The following is a 15426-nucleotide window of genomic DNA, read 5'->3' as shown; positions in this document are numbered from 1 at the left end:
TGTGTGCTTTGGAGAACTGGAATATTTGTGGTAAACCATGTGAGCTCCACTTGCAGGCCTGGCCTAGAACACTGATGGAAGTGCCCCAACTTGCATATTGTGCTGCATCTTTTTTCAGATATTAGGCTAAAAAGCCCACCATTTTATAATTTAATCTCTCAATCAGTCAGTCTGGAACACCGTAATCCATTTGGAAGGCTGTTTTTATATAATTTCTCAGTACAAAATGGCAAGAAGGTAGACTACATTTTATATGTAAGGTTCTGAAATTACTAAGATGATAAATAACCTTTAGTGCTTCCATCATAATTTTTGAAGTGCTGCACAAATACTCTTCATCTGTATGTGAGAGGCCCTTAATTCCACAGAAGTAAATGCTGAAAACTAGCTAACCACCTGTCACATGGCAGACCTGGTTACAAGGTACAGTTTTACTAAGAGCTCCTAGCATGTAGACAGTCTACCTCAAAGGCAGAAACAAGCCATAGGACCTGTTGGAAGGGTTTGAGAGTGAATAGATGGAGACCCAAACAGCCAAGTTCCCTCTGCTGCAGAGATGGGAGGGGAGGAATGAGATGCATCCTTAGTCTCTTGCATGTCAGCCTACGAGCAGCTTTTGTATCCTGGCCTCTGGCTTACTTTTGTCAAACTAATACGAATAAGTGCAAAATGTGAAATACAGCGTGCTGAGACCCAGGCACCTTGGCTGTAATACCTTAGAGAAGGCGTGTTAGCACTGTACGGCATTGCTGCAGGAGAGGCAGGAGTTAAGCAGGACTGGCTGTGACTGCCAGATGCCACAGTCACCAGATGGCTTTTTCCCCTTTTCCTGAAGAACATTTGGACTGCATAGTTCATTTTGATGCTGATACAGCAACTAGGATGAAAAGGTTTGGGGGGGTGGTTCTTTTTTAAGGCCTATTTTATTTTCATTCAAGACAAAATGCTGCTCTCAGATCTATGGTAGTGCTCCCTTGTCAGGTGGTTGCGTCTCCTTGCATGTCTGACTTTATTACTGCCATCAGGATTTCCCAGCATAAGATGCATTTATGTTCTTTTTAAGCCAGTGGGAGAGCTGAGCTCGTACCATGCAGATCTGAGTGTGTGGCTTAGCTGAAACTGTGGCTCTAGTTTGATACTTTAGTTGACTGTTTAAAGTCCTTGCGGTGCATATGGCAGGAAGGAGATGCCTGACTGCCATTTTTTTTTGTTTTTTTTTTTTTAAATCATGCGCTTTTGTACGCTTTGTCTTCTGAAACAGAACTTATGGAGAAAAAGAAGGAAGCTGTAGTGAAGCATTTTATTTGACACTGCTGACACATTTATTAAAATTTGAAAAGTAACAAATATGTTTCCCACATTGTTGACAGTATAATGTCATTGGTCAGAGCTAAATCCTCTGTGGTATTTGTGCACAAGCTCTGTTGAAATCTGTGGGACTTTTGCTGAATATGCGTAAAGGCTGCTAAATACTCTTAACAGATCTGTGCAGACAGATTTCTAGTAAGTGAGAACATTTGCTAGGACATATTGTCATCAGAGTAAGAATAAGGCTTTGGTATGGCAGCACTTCTGTCAGGGAGACCCTTCCTATCAAACAGGATCCCATGCAAGTCGACAGTAGGAGTTTTGGATGGGATAGTCCTGTGTCCCATCCACTGCACGTCTGGGAGCTACGTAAGCCTATAGGGAATTCCTCCCAGGCTAGACTAAGGGTAGTAGACTTTCTAACAGAAAACTGTCTGAGTGTGTGCAGCAGAAGTTCAGAGTCAGAATATTTCAAGTAACGCCTTTACTACGGCACGCTGTTTAGTGCTGCATTTATGCAGATGTGAGGGATGGTCACAGGAGAAACAATCCCTAGTAGAATAGAGTTTAATTAATGGACAGGGTCATTAGGCAGAACAGTGAAGAGTAAGGATTTAACGTATGTCTGGTAAGGCTCTGGACACGCTTTTAACATTAGGAAATTGCAGGGAGTGGAGGCTGGAACAGATGACCCTGGTCTGCTGATTAGTTTGGCCATCTCTGTGGAGTTAGGATTCGTATCAGATCTCTAACAAAGGAAGTTTTACTCAGACATGCATAGGACAGGAGGATATTAAACAGTCCATCCTACAGTGCTCGGGTTTTGAGAATCCATTATTTTATAATTGGTGGCCTTATGTTCCTTTTAATCTGTGTGGGGAAAAAAATCTTTTTTAAGAAACAGGGATGCATTTGAAACAGCATCTCCAACTGACTGACTCAGCAAAAGTTGGTAAAAATTCCTTACATTAACCATATTTCAGGATAGTAGAAGTGCTTGTTAAACTAGTTGCTTCTCTATAGTTACTTGAGATCAATTTGGAAAAAAATAAAGTATTTTTTTAATACTTCTATAATTTGTGTGGAACAGTAGTATTTTTCACTCATGCATACCACATCCTAACTATATGAAACACCGTGCAGGAAATTTATAGAAAAATTAGGTCCTAGGTTAATTAATAGTCACTTTTACACTGGGATGTACTCTAAACCAAGATTGTTTAAAATTGGCAGGTTGTTACTGGCTTGAATAGTTTCCAGCTCTACAGAAAACACCAATAGTCCTACTGGATAAAATCTTCAACTACAGCCACTAGTTAATTTAAACTGTTAGTGCATAACACAGAACCGAGTCACCACAAATACTCTGTCAAGGCACTTGTTGCCTCTAGATTCCCACAGTGTAGCACAGATCACCAGGAACGACCTTCGTAGCCAGGAGCTACACTCCAGTTCTGCACTTGGGAAAAATAGGCCCATTCAACTCTGCAAGTCTTCTCTTCCTCACTGAAAAAGAAGAGGAAGAGGAGTCAGTCATGGCAATGGGAACGTGTGGGTGGCAGGCTTACCCGTTGTGAAAAGGATCTCAGAGATGTACTTTCTGCCAGGGAGAAACGGGATAGCAGAAGCTTCTGAATTCCTGCCTTGAGCAGGTTTGTTTGGGGGGTTTTTGGAGAATTTTAAACTTATACAGTTTAAAATTAAAGGAAGTAAGCTGAAATTTCTGTCCCTATGAATTCTGTGGCTGGAAGCTACTTTCAGCCATACCTCCCTTATTCTACAGTTAATTATATTTCACTCAGTTGTGTTTGTAATCTGTTTGGCTATAGCATCTCTGTTACAAGGCATCTAACACTGACTGATGTGAAGATAGTAGGAGACAGATGCCACAGTTTTTCCTTTGTCAGTTTTTCCCAGTGATGTCCTCGCAACTAAGAAATGAGATAGATATATAATTTTTTTTATCTGAACCTCTGATTTCAACCTCCAGTCTTTTGACCATGGTTAACATGATCAAAGGAGTCTCAAATCTTCTCTGAAAGTTAATTTGCAACTCTGACAGCTTCAACCATGATTTTTCAAGAAATATTTGCAAGGAAAAAAGAGAGCTGGAAAGAGGATGCAGAAATTAGTTCATGAGAATGAATGTAAAAGCCTTCACAGCCAGTTCGGACAGGGCATCTTAAAGAACAGAAGCTAGAGGACCAAGACCAAATCCTGGTAGCATCAGGTGATATCAGGAGAGAGCGCCGGAGTGGCACAAGCAGAGAGCTGTTGCTGACAGGGAGGAAAATAAAGTTTTTCTATACTTATACATTGTCCAGGTGTAGAGCTGAGAAGCTATTGCCAGACACCATCACACCGATGAATGCGAGCTGTAAACAAGAACCAGATCAGACATAATGCAGATCTTAACAGTCAAAGAGGCAAACTGCACTACTGCTACGTGGAAGGCAAAGTTGTGAATCCCCCCCCCCCGCTTCAAAACAGGAACAATTAAAACACTAGATCCATGTATCTTTCAGATTATTACTATGTATGCCATGGACTCCATGTTCTTACAAAGCCTGCTGTGCTCTAAAAGGCAGAAAACTGCAAGCCCTTCCTAGAGCAGCTTTCTACTGACCCAAAATGCAAAGGCAGCCAGAACGAACAGCAATACAGAGTGAATTGTGATACTCGGTATTTGTGGTCACCGAGGAGCTGGCACAGAGCTCTACATGTGGCCATGCTGTCCTAAGAGCACGGTACTGGCTGAAGCCGGAGTGGTTTTTTTTTTTTTTTTTAAAACATATTTATCATCTATTTGACAGCCACTTAAAGCTATTTTGCTGTGGTTTTTAAACCTGAAGTTGAATCATGAAGGGCCAGAAGGCCAGCTGACCAGACTGGTAAACCACACACAGATTAAAATATGCGGGTCCAGTTTATTGCCATTTCTTCATGACTGGCATTTATATGTTAGGTCTTTTCTCAGACCCTGCCTGTTAACCGGGCCTTTCTCGACGTGTCTGACAGACATGATCAGTGCTGGTGGCAGGAGGTCTCCCTGGGGCCCCGAGCACCACCTCCCGCTCACAGCAGGGCTCTCCCCAGCCGTAGCTCAGCTCAGCCCAGCCCTGGCTTGGCCTGTGTGAGCCTAGAAACCCTTAAGCTACGGAAAGCCCCACCTCCCCGGCACCCTGTCCCAGGGCTGCTCCAGCCTCCTGGATAAAGAGTTCTTTTTCTAATGTGCAAACTGGATGTTCGGTCTGCAACTTGTGGCCGTTCCTCCCTGTCATATTGTCTGCCACTGCTGAGAAGAGTTTGGCCGTGTCACATTTGTGTCATCCCATCTACACAGTTAGGATCCAATCACTACAGCTAAGCTGCTATTTTAACTACGTTCAAGTATCGCTCTGCTGCACTGATTTCCAGTGCTCTAGGTCAGCCTGTAGACAAGCATTAGCATTAGCTGAAACAGCAATTTTCAAACTTGCCCACGTTGTGCTTCACAAGCAGTTTTGATGACTTCATTGGGGATATTAATACAACTCAAAACCACATGGCTTCACACCTCTCTCTAGAAATACTTTCGGTCCGATTTACTGAAGGGAATGGGCCAAGTCCCACTGCCTTCAAAGCTCAAATCTACTATTTTTCATCTTGTTAAAGTGGAAATGAAACTAGAGAAAGACAAACAGCTGGCAGGAATCAAAAGCACTGTCAGTTCACAACCCATCTGCCATATACCATATCACTTGCTGTACCAAAGCACATTAGCAGCTCTTACTTCTTCCACACAAGACCCACTATTACAGTCAAAAACAGTGTCTTCCAGCAGTTCTAGCTGCACGTTTTCTCCAAAAATGGAGCATGACCCATTGCCTTGGTGACAGCAGCTGCTACCGGTCCTGCTGCATCACAACCCTGTCAGTGAAGGCTGCAAGGAATCACCAGACCCTTCAAGAGGTGGTGTCTGATTCAAGTGCATCCACGGGAGCCTTCACATGAGCAGTTCTGTCCTTCTCCCAAGGTGCCCACCAGGAGGACCCACAGGCAGGCACATGCAAAGGAGGAGATGTTCCAGTGCTCACCAGCTTGCAGCCAGCCCAACTCACCTAGGTCATTGTTGTTCATCATGGCATTAGACGCACGCAGCCGGGGACCTTGCTGAGTGAAATGGTAACCAAACTTCAGCAGGGAGGTGTTTTTTTCCAGCATGTTTGCAATTTCCATTTCTACTTTGTTGCCCAGAGGCTGGCTCTTTTGAAAACAGAAAATAGAAAAGCAGGTGAGGGCAGATGTGGTTCCCATTCCTGCTTTTTAATTCAGTGACTGCTTCTTCAATGTAGCCCTTGGAAGACTCCCTGTGCTGCCACTGACTGTCCTGGAGATGGACCAGAAGCTTGCGATTCTCCCTCACTATGCAACGCCCAGGAACCGGTGGCACTTGAATTTTTTAAAGCTCAAATGTTTTACTGTTGTAAATGACTTGTACTTGCCCACATCTTTGTCCTCCTTGGTTAGAGATACAGCCTGGCTTGCAGACCCTGCCAAGTTGGTCAGGTCAAAGGGTGATTCAGAGTGAGCCATCAGATCTGCCATCTTCCCTCCCTCTCTCTTTCTTTGGACCTATTGGTTTATTCAGCATTTCTAGTCAAAGAAACAAACTGTAGGCCTGATCCTGATAAACTGAGTGGCTCTGACTGTTCCAGAAGTCATCTCCCACAAGCTCTGTTGCCCAAAATCTTTATCTTGGAGGGATATGCAGCTGCAGAGCTGTCTAGAGGGCCTTTCATCTTGACCTCATAGTCACCTGTCCCAGGGCTCCTGACAGCTTAGCTGTTTCACTTCTACTCCCGGGCTTCCAAGAAACTTAACCTGCCATGGCATCTGTACCACTACACACTCCAGCCTTCTCCTGCCATGTACTTTCTGTTTCCCTGCTTCATAGTAAAATTCTGTTTTACTAAATACCTATTGTTATTTAAGCCCCCTGGCCCAGAGCTCAGAGCAGGCTGTGATACTGGACAAATGCATTGCTGCATTCCCAGGGCAGCACTGAGGACACAGAAAGTTTCTTGCACTGCCACAGTATTTGTTAATTACTGTAGGTAGCATCAGAAACTGTCCAGGAGCTGCAGCAAGACAAGGGGCTGAAACCTCTCCAAAGCAAACTGACAGCGGCAGCAGGTAGTCACCACCTACTTTGACCAGCCACTTGATTTCCCACAGTCAGGACACCTTTAGCTGATCAGAGTTCCTGCTCATGCATGCTTTACCTGGTTGTCGATTCGAAGCTCTATGAGTGATGTGTTATACTGGAGTGCTTCAACAACAGCCAAGATCCCTGATCCAGAAATGAAGTTTGACTCCATGTTCAGGCTCTTCAACGTGTTATTCACCTTCAGCATTTCTGCCAGTGCCTGCCATTAGAGATACACCGGAAGAGCTAGCAGTTAGGCAAGGAGGTTCAAAACACCTCAGAGGGACATGGACTCAATTCACTTCTCATCTGAAAGATTCCTGGAGGACCTTGGATGCTGTGTGGTTTCACTGCCACCAAGTGGGACAGCTCTGGGCAAGAAGAAAGGACTTCCCTCCAGTCTCAGGGGGATTCTCAAATGTGAATGTACTGGAGGCTACAGCAAAATCTCATTAAAGAAGTGTTTAGGCCCACCCCAAAACGTGCAGTCCACACAGGCTTCTGCCCTACAAGCTTCATTTGTCCCTCTTCTAAAGCCAGCATGGTGATGGTTGGGATGACTGGCTGGCTTCAGCCCTACCTCCTGCCTGGCCCATTCACTCCCCACACTGCTCCTTTCGCATGGAGTTGAAAGGCTTTCTATCACAGCGATCAGAGGGGAACATCTGTCTTGAGCAGAAAGGGATTCTCCACATCTAAGGTTTCCTTCCAAGCAGCATCACAACAGTATTATCTCTCTTGCTTCCCTCAGCGTTTAAGTCCAGAAGTGGGTTGGCACACTCCCAAACCCCCGAGTTTTGCCACCAGATCTAATAATCTTACTTCACAAGCTACCTCATCTATGTCATGAAGCAGAAGGACCAGAACACGGTGCCCAGCCTTGAGGCCAAGGGGCAAGGCTGGCCTGCATCCGCTCAACACAGCACTCAGCTCCACAAGTCCTCCAATCCTGTACACTGCCCTGTTGGCCCTAAGACAGCATCAGCACTGGCTGTGCAGGGCTTTTCCCCAGTTCAGAGTGTCTGAAAAAATGGGAGGGCTGTGCTCACTCTCCTGAAAAGTTATTTTATTTCTAACAGGAAACTGGTTTGCATGTGTGTGTGTGTGTGTGTGTGTGTGGAGGTAGGAAGGGATTGCCTGGGTTGTCAGGTGAAGAGCAGAAGTCTGCTGCGATGATGCTGGTGGACTGTGCCACGATGCAGCCTGGAAGCAGTCTCATCCATGCTGCACGTTAAAAGTAGTCCCTGGAGTGTGAACTATTCCTTGGACTAGCCAGGCTGGCTCTGGGGCAGATCTAATCGTAAAGCAGCAGAGACAGCCAGGTTCACATTCAAGTTCACGCTCTCGCTCTCTTTATTTCATTACGTAGGCCGAGACAGTCCTGCATGAGGCTGGACGACATGCGGCAGGCAGCTGCAGGGCTGACGGGAAGAGCAGGTAGCAGGAGGGACGGGTAAGCTGCCGTGCACTGGTCGGTGCTGAGCTCCCGCAGCCATCCCTCTCAGGAGCACGGGGACAACAGCTCAGCACCTTGCTGCATCCCCACTCGCGTTTCAAGGCAGCAGAAAGACCCCTTATCGCCCACAACGTCACAGGTTTGCACAAGGGATGCACACGCATATGAAACAGCGCTAAAGAACACGTGTGCACTGAGTGGGAAGGATGCGCACACAGGGGCATACGGCGACATACAAACAAGAATAAATGGAGTATGATGTATGATGAACAGAAACAGACAAATTTCTTCTTAGACTTTTTAAAAAATATATCACTAGGAAGCCAGTTCTTGTCTACCACACTTCTCCTGAGAGATTCTTAAGGACAAATATGACATCTAATAGGATTAAAGGATTGTGTCCTGGAATAAAGAACTGAAATCTCCACTGTGGAAAAAGAAACTGAAGAAAGTGGAGTCTGTCTATTGCTTGCTTTCATTAATGCTTGTGAAACTGAAATGCCTGCAGCAAAAAACAAAAGTGCGGAACATGTCAAATGCAATGTAATTCATAAAAGCAGTAAGCAACTCTGAAAATCCCTTGCCCAAGAACAATTCATGTGACAACTTTTGTACAACGATTAGCCTATCTGATACAGCACTTACAAATGCAACCGGATCGTTACTCCTTGTTCCAACTATACTGAACTTCTTTACATAGGTGTTATTCTTCAGTGCTTCAGCACAGGCTTTTAAAGTTGGGATGGGAATATTCTGTGAAAAGAAACACAGAAAACATGTGTTAGGCTCTCATCTGTCTTCATATTTTTGGTACATGACTGGAACAAATCTTTTATATTTAAACAATATTTTAAAATTATCATCAAGATCAACTATCACAATCAAGCTGCAACCATTACCAAACACACTCAGGTAATTCATGAAGGAATGATATATGTTTTTATAAGTTCTCCACCTAAAGTCATCATGGCCTAAGGACTGTGGGAATGTCTTCATCCTATTTCCCACTCTGCTGATAGCTCACTGCCTTGACTAGAAGGTCAGGGGGTCTCTCCTGTTCAACTTCATTGTCCAGAAACTCAGCTCCTCACCAACCAAGGTGTTGTGGGGATGTATGTAACTAGGATCCATGAGCCTATAAAGCACTGCTACTGTGCTTTTTAATACTAATGACAGCACTGAGCACTATTCATGTCGCGTTCAGGAACATTTCCATCTATGGGCCCTAATTCAGCCCAACCTGAAATGATCTCCTTGTAGTACAAGCAGTCACTTCTGACTGCTTTGTTCAATACTGCTTTATACAATTCCTTTCAGACTAACATTTGCCATCCTGCCTCAGCCCAGAAAATAAATCCATGCTGCTTATTTTGAGTTCCTTACAAAATGAGTATTTTTCACTCATCAGAGATTTTAGATACCCTTTTCAGATGCAGACAGTTTTCAGCTGTCTAAAATTTTAAGCTGTGTCCCCAGCTTGGATTTCTTACCTTGGATCACACAATCTGGAAACACCTACAATCAAAGCCATCTGCAGATAATGCAAAGCCAAGCAGGGTATCATCTCTTCCACCTCCACTCCCCAGGTTTCCAAACATGTCCCCAAAATCATGAGTCTAACACAAAAAGAAGTCTCTGCTTTCTGTAAGCCTGATGTCCCTAAGGCATATTCAGGATCACTGGCCACAGTTAAAAATGTTGAAATAAAAATCTTTTTACTATGGACAGGTGAAAATGGCTGGGCACATGTGTTTTTACTGTGCACATAACATTAACTGTGGTTCTGCTATTTGAATATGTCATCATTTAACAAATCTCATGAGATAGGGGTCCTTAGCGGACTGGAGTTAAAGAGGGTAAATGGAAACTGTACTGTTTAGCATGTGTATGTGCCCCAGAAGCAACATGCAAATCGTGGCACAGCACAACCTTTTTTTCTACAAGACGTAAAGGAGTTCCAGTGAAGGGAGGGGTGGGAAATGGACAGAGATACAAGCAATAATGGAGGTTTCTTCATTTTTCATGACAACATCAAGATTATGAAGCCTTTTTCCTCCCACTATTTTATCTTCCATGAACAGCCACTTCACCAAGGGGCTGACAAAACCATTAAAAACAGCTTAAAACACCTTTAATCAGACAGCCTGGAGATGGGTTTCCTCAAACTGTTCTTAACACAACTCAGCTCTTGCGGACATCTCCTGCTACTGACTCCACATCATTATCACACAGCAGGTAGCAACCCCTCCTGCCCAAGACAGATGGAAAGCACTGGGGTTTTGTACATGGCACCCAGTGTTATGCCATTACTCTGTGCAACATGACACACTTGGTCCCTGCTATCTGTGTTTCAAACGTTTGCTCTTGTTAGCAAGGGAATAGAGTAGGAAGGAACAAATACCCCAATATTATTAAGGTTGACTTCCTCAAGGTCAGGGTCATTGTTTTGTATTCGTTTCAGAGTCTCTTCCACATCTGTTGAGTTTGGTTCTTCATCAGGAACTGGTTTGTACTGTGTGGGCTTAATCACACCTGCAAGTGGAAAGCAAAACATGCAAAACTGAAAATACCCAAAGTACCGTCATGCTCTTTAGGCTTCTTCCAGAAGCAGTGTTGGGAAGGAGGAGTAAGACCTGACAAAAGCTGCAAGCACACGAGATGCAAAGATTGCACAAGCACTTGGCAGCTCCACCAACCCTCGTGCAAGTCCAGAAACACTGCCAGGCACCGGGGCCAACTTGCACAACACAGCCAGGGGCTGCTGCTAAATGCTCTCAGCATCCCAAACTGGGTGACCACAGGCATACGGCCTGTGTGGGACTGTTTTCCAGCCCACACTAGCTCCTAACTTCTCAGCTAAGACACCTTAGAGGACACTCCAAGGTCTACGGGGAGGTGATGAGCAATGGCTACAGCACTGTAAAATCTTCTGGGAGCATGCAACAAAACCATGGTCCATCTGAATGGTTCCCTTCCCCCCTCTCAGGTTTCACTTGCAAGAAAAGGGTGAGAGAGAAGAAATGTTTTCACCTCCTCTAAAAAGTCACTTGTTTTAGTTTTGACATGAATAAATCATTCTGTTTGGAATGATCAACCAAGACACACATTTCCTGTTCAAAGTGCATTAAAACTTTAACGTTTCCAGTTACCTTCCCTGTCAGCCTGGGAGGAGGGAGTGTTTTGAAATGTCTCTTGGGAGAATTGCTTCTGCCCAAGCAGCTCTCCTGCCAACACGCAGCCTCTCCACAGTCACAGGACAGGCATTTCCCAAGCTGAACACCAGGAGACGGCAGACTGCAGAAGAAATGGTTTCCCCGAATGGACCGACTCAGGGCTGCACAGCTGTAGCAACCGTGCTCCAACCAAGGAAAGGGTCTTCACTCACACACAAGCTTGGCATGAGTGGCAGGAGTCCAAAGAAAACAAAATCCAACCCGCAGCCTAAAAATAATTCCCACTTTTTCTCTGCTGGCAGCATCAAAACTGGCGGCCAAATACTGCAGATCGCTAAGCACTCCAAATCACTTACTGTTGAGTCCTTCTTTGTTCACTATTGTGCTGCTCCCCAGTGCCCCGTAGTACTGCTGGTTACTCATCAAGGTGTGCATGCCGAGGATGGCTAAGGAAAAGAAAAGGAGAAAACAACTTGAGATATTGCAGACTCCAAAGCCAGGAAAAGATGCAACTCTGTACACGTCACATCTACGTACATGCCAGTTCTTCCTGAGCTGCTCAGGATGGGTGTCAATAGCACATTACCTTTTTCTGTACAAGCACAGAACAACATACAAGGTGGGAACAAATCCCTCAGCTCTCATTAACATACAACAGGGCTCAACTGTGCTCCTATTTATGCAAGAGTAGTTTGATTTATAGGAGAAGAGGAACATTGTCTTGTGGACAGCAAATAGACAAACAGCTGAGGTTTCTCCATAGCAGCCTTGGTCAAGCATCACATAAAAGCAGTGAAATAAAAAAATGCCATCATTCGGATTTAATCTAAGGTCCAGTCCAGCAGGAGTCCGCACACCCTCAGCACCTTCGCACACCTGGGAAGGTGCCACACTTTGCCATAGTCCCATTTTTGAGATTAGCCGCAACACACTCAGAACCAATAACTCTCAGATAGCAAGCTACTGGGTGGCCGCCCCTGAACTTCAGCAGCGCATATTCTGTTTCTGCCCTACAAAGAGCAGGGGTGGCTTTGAACTGGTCTGTGTGCTTTTTAATACTTGGAAGTCAACTTGGAAGGCTGTACTGGTTTGCTGAAATACAGAAAGTGATGGTACAAACACAATTCAAAGACTGCAAAAGCACAAAACCCAAATATCTGACAATTTGTGCATCTCAGGCATGTGACTACAAAAACAAAATGCAAACGTACTTAGCAACAGGCCTATGGGGTCTGCTGACATCCCTGCTAGCTGCTAATGAAGAGTGAGAAGCCAATGGCTAGAATCATTTGGGCAAAGATTCTGCTCATAAAAATAAGCCTGCTCCTCACAGAAAGCTTGTGTTTAGAAATAAAATGGGGTTTCAATCTTCTTTTTTAAATAGGTATATGACTTTCTACAGAAAGTTGCATACCTGTAGATATTTGCTATGAATAGACATATACGAACACATCTTGACCTCAGGATGGGCACAGTGGTTAGGAAAAATAAAGGGCAAATCTCTGCCTAAAATTCAAGTATGCAACCACCAATGCAATTTCTTTTCCAGAAGCTATTCTTGTTATGCTTGGTTGGCACCTAACAGTCACCGTTTTCTCAGTGCCAAGAAGCACTGGCAATTGCAGGAGCAGCAAGGCTCTCTCTGGGGCCCTTCATCTTGCAATTTGTCGCTTATGTGAATGACATCTCATACGGTCATAGCTCATCATACTCCCAGGTCTTGGCTGTATGAGCCAGGGTGTCCGCAGCAAACGGCATCAGTGAACACCACCACCAACTTCCCCCACAACACGTCCCCAGGCGGATTTCACAGAGCCAAGCAGTCTCCATCTGAAAATCTGAGTGAGTATGGGAACTCTGAGTGCGTTTGTCTGTCTGTTCTTTACCTGGCCTTTTTCTCTGCTATGTGCTCACAGCCCAAATTTTCAGAATTGCAACACTGCTAGGGAAAATAATTTGTGGACTCAGAATTTTGGAGACACACACATGCACACACACGCACACCCCCAAACACAGCTTGCTTTGATAACAAAGTTGCTCCATCAGCCACATCTAGGGATATCTGGACTGCAAACAGATAGAGGGAAGGATACGCTGTTATGAACATGGTTTGTTTTTTTTTTTTAATGGCTAGAGTTTGTGCCGGTAGGTGAGAGGGATCTGCTGCTTGGAAGTCTAGTGCTTATCATGCGTTGTCCAAGGACACTCAAAGCTGAACTCAGAGCATCCCAGTTCAGCCTTCTCCAGTTGACCAGAGGCACTGGAAAAGCCAACAGCCCTTCCAGGACTTGTAGAGAGCCACCACACACAAGGGCAACCCAGCCGGGCTTGCGAAAAACAGGATCCAATATGCCAAGGCAGACAACGAGCCCTGCTAAATAGGCAGAAGCTGTTTAGCAGACTTGGAAAAGCAACGCTGTCACTACCGAGATTTCAGCACAGCTTGTATCACATCAGTTCTCTTGCTGCCGTTTCAAGGGTATTCTCCCCAAAATTACAGGATAAACTGCCCTAAATAGCATTTCTCTATGAAAATAATCGTTTTGCAGGTGTGGAGCTTAGGAAACCATATTTTTTAGAGTAGGATTTACAGGATGTTACGAGCACAGTAAAAAGGCAAAACCAAGAAATGCAATGCTTGGCCAGAGCATGTTGGAAGCCTTAATGCAGTAATTCATTGCTATGCCAGAATGTGATATTATCAAGCAAAAGGAGTCAGGTTAATGTGGTTATCCTACAGGCTTCCCATCTACAATCTTCTCGCAAGAAGGATATCGTCAAGGAGTATGGACACCTGAAAGAGGCAGAATTGGAAGAAGAAACTAGTAGCAGAGAGTTATTAATCGACTGCCAGACCAGCAGGGGACACACGTAAGCATGGCAAAGCAATAATGAGATGTTCATACTCCCCTGGCCAAGGCATCCTGTCTCAGTCACAGAGCTAAGGCCACGCCGCAAGCTCCAGCAAGACAGCAATATTGTCATTTCTAATGTGGCAGGGCAAGGAGGTCTTCAGGGAGTCGCCTCCGCTCAGGTAAAGCTTCCTGAAAAGCCATAATGGTACACTGCTGTCATTTAACCAGATCTGAAGCTTAAAACCCTCAGAGTAGGGACCATGCCTGTCCTTCTCTGTCGTACAGCACCAAGCACAACAGAGCTCTGGGCTTGGCTAGTCCGGTGAACTAATCCATCTAACAGCTGGCTCTAAGCTGGGGCTCTAATAGCTGACTACAAAGCCAACGAAGCCAAACTCTTGGTGGTACCAGGGGACATAACAAGCGGTAACAGGCACAGATTGCAGCCCTGCAGGCTCAGGTTGGATGCTCTTCCCCAGCAGGGAGGTGCAGCCCCAGGACAGGGCACCAGGCAGGTGGGAGGTCTCCATCCTCGGGGAATTTCCGGATGCTGCTGTACAAAGCCAGGGCCGCCCTGACCTAGCGCTGGGGACAGCCCTGCTGCAAGCGGAGGGTTGGACCGGAGACCTTCAGAGGGCCCTGCCACCACCGCTGCCGGGCTCCTGTGCATAACTTGGGTATCGTGAGGGAATGGGAGCGTTCAGTCATCAATAACGAGACATGCCACTGTCATCACCCTGCACCAAGAAGCAATTGCCAGCTCCAGGTCTGCACGAAAAGACTGAAGAGAAGCTGTTTCTTCTGCTCACGCTGCTAGGATTAAGTGACTTGATCTCTAGGCTTGAAGAAGGTGTCCCAGTGGTTTGGCAGAGCAAAACCCACTTCTGCTGTTAATCTTTCACCCCGTTCTCAGTCCGGGCAGCCACGCGAGCGTGTCATAGCAGCCTCCCCGCTGTCGGCCCTCCGGCCACCTCAGCTGGCATTTGCTCCGCGCGCTCAGAAGAGAGGCCTAGCAACGTCTGTGCCGCAGCCGAAGAGCTGCGTGCCTCACCACGGCACATAGCAGCCCCTAGCTACCGCAGGATACAGAGCATGAACTCTGCAACGAGACAGCATCTTTACACCAGCTTACTTGGGTCCCGGTTGCAGGCATTTCACAGGCAAATCAGCTTGCGGGGTCAGGTGTACACAGCTGCTAATAAGCAGTTCAGCTCCCCTGGCAGGTGCTAGACCTTCCACCCAAGTCTGCACAGCAGATACCTTCTTCAGCAAGAGGCTATAGATTTAAAGGCCATTAGACGTCCCAGATGGATCTCCCATGCAATGGGAGGGAATTCCAGTAGCCTATGCGAAAAAAAGCACCTCCTCCCACCACGAAAGAGGAAATGGAGGCTCTATCCCCTTCCCCAGGAATTTCTTCCAGAGGCCAAACCGTTGATTGTTAAG

General features: G+C 45.7%; 1 protein-coding gene across 3 annotated transcripts in view; it reads right to left on the bottom strand.

Annotated features, from left to right (window-relative positions):
• Positions 1-2730: 2730 nt before the first annotated feature.
• Positions 2731-15426, bottom strand: part of TMOD1 (tropomodulin 1) — a 31900-nt gene continuing 19204 nt past the window's right edge. For all 3 annotated transcript variants that reach the window (XM_067315231.1, XM_067315233.1, XM_067315232.1), the window contains 7 exons: positions 11482-11571; positions 10354-10484; positions 8598-8705; positions 6573-6716; positions 5409-5553; positions 3624-3683; positions 2731-2814 (listed from right to left, as the gene is read on the bottom strand). In XM_067315231.1, coding sequence (XP_067171332.1) covers positions 3649-3683; positions 5409-5553; positions 6573-6716; positions 8598-8705; positions 10354-10484; positions 11482-11571 — 653 coding nt within the window. In that variant the 3' untranslated portion in view covers positions 2731-2814; positions 3624-3648. The remainder of the gene's footprint in view (positions 2815-3623; positions 3684-5408; positions 5554-6572; positions 6717-8597; positions 8706-10353; positions 10485-11481; positions 11572-15426) is intronic.

This window comes from Apteryx mantelli, chromosome Z (genome assembly GCF_036417845.1).
Source record: "Apteryx mantelli isolate bAptMan1 chromosome Z, bAptMan1.hap1, whole genome shotgun sequence".
NCBI classification, from domain to species: Eukaryota; Metazoa; Chordata; class Aves; order Apterygiformes; family Apterygidae; genus Apteryx; species Apteryx mantelli.
This window is presented reverse-complemented; position numbering and strand designations above follow the sequence as displayed.